Source organism: Coturnix japonica, chromosome 2 (assembly GCF_054131305.1).
Source record: "Coturnix japonica strain WE chromosome 2, WE-NBRP24, whole genome shotgun sequence".
Lineage (NCBI taxonomy): Eukaryota > Metazoa > Chordata > Aves > Galliformes > Phasianidae > Coturnix > Coturnix japonica.
This window is the reverse complement of record NC_140664.1, coordinates 139,152,269-139,161,895: the sequence shown is the minus strand read 5'-3', so window position 1 is coordinate 139,161,895 and position 9,627 is coordinate 139,152,269. Positions and strand designations below refer to the sequence as shown.

The window sequence follows — 9,627 nt, the reverse complement described above, 5'->3', positions numbered from 1 at the left end:
GGGAGGCGGGACGGAAGTGGAGGGGCTGCCGGGAGGGGCGGCGGAAGGGGCGGGGATACGAGGGCGGGGGCGGGGCCGGGACCGGAGCGGAACCGAACGGGACGGAACCGAACGGGACGGGACCATGCAGAAATACGAGAAACTGGAGAAGATCGGGGAAGGTGCGACGGGACCGGACCGGAGGGGGGCGGGGCGGGTCCGGTGTGGGGCCGCTGGGCTGAGCCGTCCGTCCGTAGGTACGTACGGAACCGTGTTCAAGGCCAAGAACCGGGAGACGCACGAGATCGTGGCGCTGAAGCGGGTGCGGCTGGACGATGACGACGAGGTGAGGGCCGGGATCGGCACCGGGATCAGCGACGGGCCGGGTCGGGCCGGGTCGGGTCGGTTCAGTTCGGTTCGGTTCGGCTCGGTCCGGTTGTGCCCGGTCCGGTTGTGCCCGGTGCACACGGGGCTGCTCGGGCCGGTCCGAGCCGTGCGGTGCCGCCGTGCAGGGGGTGCCCAGCTCTGCACTGCGGGAGATCTGCCTGCTCAAGGAGCTCAAGCACAAGAACATCGTCAGGTGAGTCCGGTGTGTGATATGGGCTGTGTGTGCTCTGTGTGCTCTATGTGCTCTATGTGCTGTGTGTGCTCTATGTGCTCTATGTGCTGTGTGTGCTCTATGTGCTCTATGTGCTCTATGTGCTCTATGTGCTCTATGTGCTGTGTGTGCTCTATGTGCTCTATGTGCTCTATGTGCTCTATGTGCTGTGTGTGCTCTATGTGCTCTATGTGCTCTATGTGCTATGTGTGCTCTATGTGCTCTATGTGCTCTATGTGCTGTGTGTGCTCTATGTGCTCTATGTGCTCTATGTGCTCTATGTGCTCTGTGTGCTCTATGTGCTCTATGTGCTCTATGTGCTCTATGTGCTCTATGTGCTCTATGTGCTGTGTGTGCTCTATGTGCTGTGTGTGCTCTATGTGCTCTATGTGCTCTATGTGCTCTATGTGCTGTGTGTGCTCTATGTGCTCTATGTGCTCTATGTGCTATGTGTGCTCTATGTGCTCTATGTGCTCTATGTGCTCTATGTGCTCTGTGTGCTCTATGTGCTCTATGTGCTCTATGTGCTCTATGTGCTCTATGTGCTCTATGTGCTGTGTGTGCTCTATGTGCTCTATGTGCTCTATGTGCTCTATGTGCTGTGTGTGCTCTATGTGCTCTATGTGCTCTATGTGCTATGTGTGCTCTATGTGCTCTATGTGCTCTATGTGCTCTATGTGCTCTGTGTGCTCTATGTGCTCTATGTGCTCTATGTGCTCTATGTGTGCTCTATGTGCTCTATGTGCTCTATGTGCTATGTGTGCTCTATGTGCTCTATGTGCTCTATGTGTGCTCTATGTGCTCTATGTGCTCTATGTGCTGTGTGTGCTCTATGTGCTCTATGTGCTCTATGTGCTCTATGTGCTCTATGTGCTGCTGTCGGTGCTCCCCGCCCGGTACCGACCCTTTGCTGCCGCCCCCCCAGGCTGCACGACGTGCTGCACAGCGACAAGAAGCTGACTCTGGTCTTTGAGTTCTGCGACCAGGTGAGCGCGGATCCGGCCCTAATGACACCCCCACCCCCATAAACCCAACCCCGTCCGTGCCCTGATGGCAGCGCCGCCCCCTGCAGGACCTCAAGAAATACTTCGACAGCTGCAACGGGGATCTGGACCCTGAGATCGTGAAGGTGTGTGTGTGTGTGTGTGTGTGTGTGTGTGGCCACGTCCCTCTCTGCTCTGCCCTGTGAGGCCCCATCTGCAGTGCTGCGTCCAGAGCTGGGGCCCCCAATACAGGAAAGACAGGGAGCTGTTGGAGAGGGTCCAGAGGAGGCCACAAAGATGCTCAGAGGCTGCAGCACCTCCACGACAAAGACAGGCTGAGGGAGCTGGGCTTGTTCAGCATGGAGAAGAGAAGGGAAGGCTGCGGGGTGAGCTCAGTGCAGCCTGCCAGGACCTGAAGGAGCCTCCAAAAAGGAGGGGAGTCAGCTCTGTGAATGGGCAGATAAGAGCAGGACAAGGGGAAATGGATTGTATTGAAGGAGGGCAGATGGAGGGTGGATGTCAGGGGGAAGTTGTGTACTGTGAGAGTGGGGAGGTGCTGGAACAGCTGCCCAGAGGCTGTGGATGCCCCGTCCATCCCTGGGGGTGTTGAAGGCCAGGTTGGATGGGGCCCTGGGCAGCCTGGGCTGGTATCAATGTGGAGGTTGGTGGCCCTGCCTGTGGGGGGGGGTTGGAGCTTTGTGATCCTTGGGGTCCCTTCCAGCCTGTTCTGTGTTGCTGTGCTGCTGTCGCTGTGGCTGGTGCTGGCAGTGGTGCTGTGCTGACTGTGGGCTGTGCTCTCCCACAGTCCTTCATGTACCAGCTGCTGAAGGGCCTCGCGTTCTGCCACAGCCGCAACGTCCTGCACAGGGACCTGAAGCCGCAGAACCTGCTCATTAACAGGGTGAGTGCTGGGCTGGGGGCAGGGGCAGCATGTTACCCCCCCCCCCCCTGTGCCCCTTGGGGTCCACTGGGTGCTCCCTCAGCCCCTGACCCCTTTCTCTCTCTGCAGAACGGGGAGCTGAAGCTGGCAGACTTTGGCCTGGCACGGGCCTTTGGCATCCCGGTGCGCTGCTACTCAGCAGAGGTGAGGAGGGGGCTGCTGGGATGCACATGGGGGTCCCGGCATTGCCTGCTCCTCCCGAGCATCCCCTGTGCCCCACGCAGGTCGTCACGCTGTGGTACCGACCCCCGGACGTGCTGTTTGGTGCCAAGCTCTACTCCACCTCCATCGACATGTGGTCGGCTGGATGCATCTTTGCAGGTAGCTGTGGGGCCGGGGGGGCTGTGGGACGCCTGGGGCGGCCATTGGGGCTCACCCCATCGGGGCTCACCCCATCGGGGCTCACCCCATCCATCCCTGTGCAGAGCTGGCCAACGCGGGGCGGCCGCTCTTCCCAGGGAACGACGTGGACGACCAGCTGAAGAGGATCTTCCGATATCCTTTGGGTGCTGTTGGTGTGGGGGGGTGAGGGCAGAGTCCCGCAGCTCCCCATGGCCCTTGACAGCCCCGCACGCTGCTGGGCACCCCCACGGAGGAGCAGTGGCCGGCCATGGCCAAGCTGCCCGACTACAAGGTGAGTGGTTGGGGGGCACGGTGGGGCGGGGGGGGGCAGCGTGGGGCCCGTTGCTCACGGCTGCCCCCAGCCCTACCCCATGTACCCGGCCACCACCTCCCTCGTCAACGTGGTGCCCAAGCTGAACGCCACCGGGCGGGACCTGCTGCAGGTGAGTGTGGGCGGGGGGGGGGCCGTTCCTGCATCCCATTGTGGGGAGGGGGCTGCTTGGGGGGCCGTCAGCCTCGCCCCGTTCCCGTTCTGTCCCCAGAACCTGCTGAAGTGCAACCCGGTGCAGCGGATATCGGCGGAGGAGGCGCTGCAGCACCCCTACTTCACGGACTTCTGCCCCCCCTAAGGGCACACGGAGCCGTGGGGGCAGCGGGACCCGGCGCCTCGTGCCCCCCTCCCCACCCTCTATTTATTAGGATTTTAACCCTGTGCTGCCCATGTGCCGAGCGGGGCCGTGCTGTGCCCACACTGTGCCGGTAGCAGCAGGATGGGGGTCCGGGCCCCCACACCCCCCAGCCCTGGCGGCGGTCGGGGTCCCCCGGAGCTGGCCCCAGGGGTCGCCCCATTCCCGACCGCGCTGTACGTGGGTGCGATGCGTCTTTGTTACAGACATAAACAGCTCCATCCCCCCCAGCGCCGCCTCCTTCCTGTGTGCCGCTATGGGGCGTTCAGGCCGGGACCCCCCGGAGCCATCCGTGTGGGGCAGGACTTTATTGAGGCGAGGCGGGTGTACAGCGGGGACAAGCAGCGCATGCGGGGATGCGGAGCGGAGACCCTGCGGCCCCCAGCGCCCGGGGTCGGTCCCAGGGCGGGGGCTGCTCCCAGCGGATCCCCCCGGCCGGCCGGGGGTGCGGGGCCGGGCCCGGTGCGGGGCGGCTCCTCCACGGCGCCTACAGCCGAGTGACGAGGTAGCACGTGCGGGGCGAAGGCGACACCGTCCGCGTGGCCGCGCAGGGCCCGAGGGGCGTCCTGAAACGGGGGGGGGGGGCGCTCAGTGGGGCGGGCCGAGCTCCGGGGCTGCTGCCCCTCCCGGGTCTCACGGTCCCGGCTGTGCCGTGCGGGGTGTCCCCAGGAGCCGCATCCCCCGTGGACGTGAGCACGGAGCCCCCCCCCCACCATCCCACCGCTGCTGTGCTCGGGGAGGCGGTGATGTACGGCCGGGGCGGCGCTGCAGCCCCAAGGTGATGCCGGGGGTGGGGGCCGTGGGGGTCCCCGCCGCCATCTTTACCCCCCCCCCCCCCCCCCCCCCCGTTCCCCACTCGTGTACCTGGGTGGCAGCGCGGCGGGGCTGCCCGGTACCGCGGGATGCTCCTGGGGGGGGCGGACAGAGAGGAGATGAGCGGGGATGGGCGGCGATGGGTGGGATGGGGCGGGGGGGGGGCGGGGATGGGGGGGTACCAGCGTGGTGCTGCTGCTGCGCCGCATCCGCTTCTTGTCCTTGTAGAAGCCGACGAGCTTGTCCCGGAACACCTGGGGGGCAACGGGTCAGCGCCGGCCCCACATGGGGATGGGGGGAGCAGGGGGATGGGGGGGGTCTCACCTCGTACAGGTAGTCGAAGATCTCCAGGATGGTCAGCAGGCTGGCGCCAATGAACAGCCCCATCTGCCCCCCGATGTCCCCCAGCAGCCCGGCCACCTCGTACGCCTTCTTCTGCTCGATCATCTCGTAGTTGAGCGCCTCGAAGAAGATGTCCAGCACCAACACGTTGTCCCTGCGGGCGGGGGGGGGCAAGGTGGGGGCTGTGCTGCACTATGGTGTGCTGTGCCATGGGACTGAGAGCTCTGCGTGCTGGGGCTGTGCCATGCAATGCCATGCTGTGCCATGCTGTGCCATGCTGTGCCATGCTGTGCCACATGGCAAAGTGCGCTCTGTGCTGGAGCACTTGTGCAGCAGGAGGGCTGTGCTGCTCAGAGGGTGGTGACGCACTGAACAGGCTGCCCAAGGAGGCTGTGGATGCCCCACCCCTGCAGGCATTCAGGGCCAGGCTGGATGTGGCTCTGGGCAGCCTGGGCTGCTGGTTGTGACCCTGCACACAGCAGGGGGTTGGGATGGATGAGCACTGTGGGCCTGTGCAGCCCAGGCCGTGCTGCCCCCAAGGCCACTCACGCAATGTACTGCTCGGTCTTGTTGAACTTCCTGGCCAGGTACCGCGCCGAGGCCTTGCTGGGGATCTTCACCATGGAAAGTTCCTTCCCGTAGCGCACGGTATCGCAGGGCGTGCGGCAGGCGCAGTACTCGCTGTCCTTCTTCACCAGGAAATCTGCGCCGGGGGACCGCGATGTCGGGGCCACCCTCCCCCCTCCCCATCCCGCCCCCATCGTGCCCCACACGTACCCAGCGCGGGGTCTGCGCATTCTTTGTACTGCTCTGGTGTGCAGACGTTGGCGTTGCCTACAGGGGGACACGGCGCTCGTGGGGTGCGGGATGTGGGGGGAGGCCCGATCCCGTCCCTGACCCCCGTCCCCGCTCACCGGGCATGTGCACCATGCGGCAGTTGCAGTTCTCGGCCAGGTAGCGCGTCTCGCAGTCCAGGCGGCAGGCGGTCAGGCTGTAGTTGGTGAAGAAGTCGGACTCGATGGGGGTGGCCTTGCAGTCCCCCCAGGGCGGCGGGAGATAAACCAGCTGCCAGCTTGGATAAGGAAAACACGCGACCCCCGCTGACCCCCATCCCCCCCCCATGCCGCGCCACCTCAGTGCCGGATACCCGCTGCTGCTGGCACGACACGAAGGTCTGGAAGCCGGGTGCCACGCCGAAGCCCAGCTGGTCGATGAAAGGCGGCTCCTGCTGGCTGTGGATCTGCACCTTCACCCCCGCCTCGTACGACGTCTCGTCTGCAAGCACCGCGGGTCTGGGGCTGCGTGAGCCGGCGCTTTGCTCTCCCCTCCCCGCGGGGCGGCCGCCTCACCCGTGTCCCCCCAGACGGGCAGATACTCCTCCTGCTGGATGTTGAGCATCAGCTCCAGCCCGTTCCCCGCGCCGCCCTGCAGCGTGGTCAGCAGCTCCATGCCCGGCTGCCCCGAGTTGAACGTGTAGCACTTGCCCAGGCGGGTGAAGATCTGTGGGGTGGGACAGGGGCGGCTGCTGTGGGGCGGTGGGGCAGAGAGGGGCACAGCGGGACCGGAAGGCGCCTTTCCCTGCCCTCATCCCCAATAGTGCCCTCCACCATCCCGCTGCCTTTGCATCCCATCTGCGTCCCATTGCAGTGCGCACCCCACAGCTGTGCCAGCGGCGCATCTCCTGCACGTGCCATAGGCCCGAAGCTGCGCATCCCCACATCCCGCTCAGAGCAGCAGGGGATGGGGCAGGTCTGGGGCTTCAGTGCTGCGGGGCTGAGCTGTGAGCAATGGAGCTGTAGCAGCGGTGCTGGCGGTGGCACTCACGGCGGTGAAGTTGTCGGGGCCGCACTCCTGGCCACGGAAGCGGCAGCGCAGCACCATGTCCGCCACGTCGTGCCCCGCGCGCTGGTAGAAGGCGGCCAGGTCGTAGGTCTTGCTGGGGAAGAAGCCGTGCAGGTCGTGGGGCAGCCCCAGGGCCCGCAGGTAACGGGAGAAGTCTCGGCGTGGTACGGCCAGCAGCTCGGTGCCCACCCAGAACACGTCGTTGGCGGTGAGCCGGGAGCGCCGCACGCGGTTGTAGTTGCAGATGGTGATGGCGGGGAAGGTGAGCGCGCGGCTCTCGGCCTCGTCCAGCACGGTGATACGGGGGTAGGAGCCGTAGCGCCCCACGTGCCCCCCTGCCTGCAGCAGGAAGGCGCCCAGCGAGGCCGCGAAGGCTCCGGCCCAGAGCAGGCGGTGCGGGGCGGTGGTGCCGGGGGTGAAGATGTGGCGTAGGCCGTGAATGGAGCAGGAGCGGGCGAACGCCGCCAGCCTGGGGGCACCGCCGGATCCAGCACCCGGCACCGCCGCCATGGTGCACCACGAGCCCTGCGGCACCGCGCTGCAGGGGGATTGGGTTTCAGGACACGGGGATGTGGGGACACGTGAGCGGGCACAGAGCGCAGCGGGCACAGCAGCACCGACGTCCAGCGGGACCACAGCGCACATGGAGCGGGACGGCGGCACCCCATGGAAACGTGAGCAACCCGGCCCCATGCCCTGCTCCCTTAGCCATAGATCGGACCCAAAGCCCATCCCGAGCCCATCTTGTGGGACGAGGGGCCCCACGGAGCCCCCAGCTCCTGTAGGGGCAGCACTGGGGCCGTTGGTTGCCCAGCCCCCACGTGGCCGCTCACCTCCCCGTGCCCCCATCCCGCCCTGCTTTGGGGGGGGGGGGGGGAGCAGCTGCTGCGGCAACAAAGCTCCCAAAGAGGGGAGCGGTTCCCATGGCAACGCTGCCCATCGCACGGGGAGGTGGCTGCCATGGCAACCGGCGGCCGGCACCAGGATGCGCCAGGGACCGAGGGAGGGGGGACAGGGATCAGCCCCCGCACCCGGCATCACACACCCCACAGCGGGAGCCCCACGGGGCCGCACACCCCACGGGGTGCCCCACAGAGCCGGCCCGGGATGGGACATCTGCCCCATGTGGAGAGCACATGGCACAGCCCCTGCCCCCATAACAGAGCCCCGCAGACTGACACGCTGCCCACCCGGCTCAGCCAACACCTCGCTCTGCTTTCAGCCACTGAGTCGCAGCGGGTGCAGCCGGGGGGGCTCAGCCGTGTCCCTGTGTGTGCCCTATGGGGGCTGAGCTCCCTGCTCCCCTCCAAGGCTCCACGTGCTCTGCTGCACTCAGGATCCCGGGGGGGGGGTTGGAAGGAACATCCCTCATGTGTTGGCACAGGGGGACGGGCGGTGGGAGCCCGGCTCAGCCCCGGGGGGTCAGTCACAATAGAGATGGTTTCCTGCCCATAGAGCTTCGTGCTGGATGCTGCTCTGGTTACACATCTGCCGGCTGCTGTGGGGGGGGGGGGGGAGGGGAGGACTCTGCCCCACTGAGCTCCTCTGTCTGTGTGTGTGCCCTGTGCCCACCATCCCCACACCCCCCACAGAACTGCGGTCCCAGCGCCCATCCCTGTGGGCAGAGCACGGGCACGGTGCGACCCTTCGGCACACGGCAGGAGGGGGGCGATGGCAGATGGTGGGGAGGGGCTGGCTGCTCTCGGGGGTGGCAGCAGGGGGGACACGGAGCCACGGGGACTGGAGCTGTGGAACCCTGAGTGCGGGCAGAGCTGCGGGGGCTGAGCAGAGGCACAGAGCCTGGAGCCTAAGGGTGGGCATGAGGGAGAGGGGAGGGTGCACCGCTGGAAGGTGACCAGCACCCAAAGCACCAGTGGGACACAATGGGAGCAACGGGGATGGAGCCACCCAGGACCCCCTGGTCCCAAATCCCCGTGTCCAACCCCGCTGTGACACCTGTGTCCACGAGTGGGAGCCCTGGTGCCCATGGACACAAGACAGAGCAGCGCGTGGCAGCGTGGTCACAGCGTGACCCTTTGGCACACGTGGAGCGTGCAGCAGGTGGCGGGGCCCGGCAGCGGAGGGGACACGGAGCCACAGCGAGTGGAGCGGGTGGTCTGCGCGGCTGCAGGGGGTGGGCGCAGGGTGGGGGCACCAATGGGTGGAACCCAGCGGCCAAACCACCAGCGGGATGTGATGGGAGCGATGGGGATGGAGCCCATTGGGACCGTCCGGTGCCAGATTGTGCCGTACTTAAATGTGATGGGAGCGATGGGGACGGAGCCCACCGGGACCCTCCGGCACCGCAACCCCGCCGTGTCCCCCCAACACTCACCACGCTGAAGTTGCGCGCGGAGCAGCCGGCGCCGCGGAAGGAGCATTGCAGCAGCATGTCGGCCAGGTCGTGCCCGGTGCGGTTGTAGAACTCGGCCATGCTGAAGGGCTTGGCCTTGAAGTTCTTGAAGTTGGCCTTGTCGCGCAGCGCGGCCAGCACGGCCGGCTCGGCCAGCTGCGGGTTGCTGATCTCGTAGCGCTCGTTGAGCAGCGCCAGCAGCTCTCCCACGTGGTACATGTCGTTGCGGGTGATCTTGGAGAAGCGGAACTCGTTGAGGTTGCAGATGGTGATGGCCGGGAAGGTGAGATTGTGCGCGGCCACCTCGTCCAGTTTGGTGACGTGCGGGTACGTGAGGAAATAGGCGACGCGCTCCGCACACACCATCAGCAGCAGCCCCAGGGCGCCCAGGAAGAACGCGCCCCACAGCGCCCGGCGCAGCGCGGCCCCGTACGCGAAGATGTGGCTGATTCCGTGCAGCGACGAGCTGGAGGCGAACGCCCGCAGCCGCGACCGCGGCTCCGCGCCCCCCGCGCCCTCCCCGCCGCCCCTCATGCTGCCGCCCGCCCCCGCCCCATCGCCGCGGGAGGGTCCGAACCCGGCCCCGAACCCGGCCCCGGAGCGACCGCGGCCACCGGGATGCGGTTGCGGCTGCGCTGCCCGCGGGTTTCCCGCAGCGGGGGCGCGGTGCCCCCCCCCCTTCCCCGGTCCGCCGCCTTCCGCCGTGGGGTGCGGGGTGGGAGCTCCGGGAGGAGCCGTGCCGAGCTCCT

At 66.6% G+C, this 9,627-nt stretch overlaps 2 protein-coding genes across 5 annotated transcripts; one reads left to right on the top strand and one right to left on the bottom strand.

Moving 5' to 3' along the window:
• The first annotated feature begins 51 nt into the window (after nucleotides 1–51).
• CDK5 (cyclin dependent kinase 5) lies at nucleotides 52–3,758 on the top strand. The gene is made up of 12 exons (XM_015852784.2): nucleotides 52–161; nucleotides 237–325; nucleotides 492–559; nucleotides 1,503–1,563; nucleotides 1,650–1,706; nucleotides 2,366–2,461; nucleotides 2,570–2,644; nucleotides 2,725–2,821; nucleotides 2,926–2,995; nucleotides 3,074–3,134; nucleotides 3,205–3,285; nucleotides 3,385–3,758. The coding sequence occupies exons 1-12, from the start codon at nucleotides 125–127 to the stop codon at nucleotides 3,469–3,471; spliced, it is 879 nt and encodes a 292-aa protein (XP_015708270.1). The 5' UTR covers nucleotides 52–124; the 3' UTR covers nucleotides 3,472–3,758.
• Nucleotides 3,759–3,767: 9 nt separating this feature from the next.
• Nucleotides 3,768–9,595, bottom strand: ASIC3 (acid sensing ion channel subunit 3). Of its 4 annotated transcripts, none has more exons than XM_085540760.1 (10): nucleotides 8,861–9,544; nucleotides 6,033–6,183; nucleotides 5,831–5,958; nucleotides 5,598–5,674; nucleotides 5,461–5,517; nucleotides 5,233–5,386; nucleotides 4,666–4,837; nucleotides 4,524–4,595; nucleotides 4,393–4,436; nucleotides 3,768–4,094 (listed from the first exon to the last, which is right to left on the bottom strand). In XM_085540760.1, the coding sequence occupies exons 1-10, from the start codon at nucleotides 9,410–9,412 to the stop codon at nucleotides 3,783–3,785; spliced, it is 1,719 nt and encodes a 572-aa protein (XP_085396886.1). In that variant the 5' UTR covers nucleotides 9,413–9,544; the 3' UTR covers nucleotides 3,768–3,782. The 4 variants fall into 4 exon arrangements, with proteins under 4 accessions (XP_085396886.1, XP_085396885.1, XP_085396887.1 ...); XM_085540759.1 differs by lacking the exon at nucleotides 8,861–9,544 and adding an exon at nucleotides 6,508–7,797; XM_085540761.1 differs by having other exon boundaries at nucleotides 3,822–4,094; nucleotides 5,598–5,748; nucleotides 8,861–9,595.
• Between the last annotated feature and the right edge of the window lie 32 nt (nucleotides 9,596–9,627).

Excerpts from the sequence above, each read along its gene's own strand:
- CDK5 (XM_015852784.2), top strand. The coding sequence starts at position 125 with ATGCAGAAATACGAGAAACTGGAGAAGATCGGGGAAG. Across the intron at positions 2,822-2,925 it reads GGCTGGATGCATCTTTGCAG|AGCTGGCCAACGCGGGGCGG; the intron begins GTAGCTGTGGGG and ends ATCCCTGTGCAG. Across the intron at positions 3,286-3,384 it reads CCGGGCGGGACCTGCTGCAG|AACCTGCTGAAGTGCAACCC; the intron begins GTGAGTGTGGGC and ends TTCTGTCCCCAG.
- ASIC3 (XM_085540759.1), bottom strand. The coding sequence starts at position 7,683 with ATGGGGGCAGGGGCTGTGCCATGTGCTCTCCACATGGGGCAGATGTCC. Across the intron at positions 5,675-5,830 it reads TGTCGTGCCAGCAGCAGCGG|CCTGACCGCCTGCCGCCTGG; the intron begins GTATCCGGCACT and ends CACCAACTACAG. Across the intron at positions 4,596-4,665 it reads TCTTCGACTACCTGTACGAG|GTGTTCCGGGACAAGCTCGT; the intron begins GTGAGACCCCCC and ends GTTGCCCCCCAG.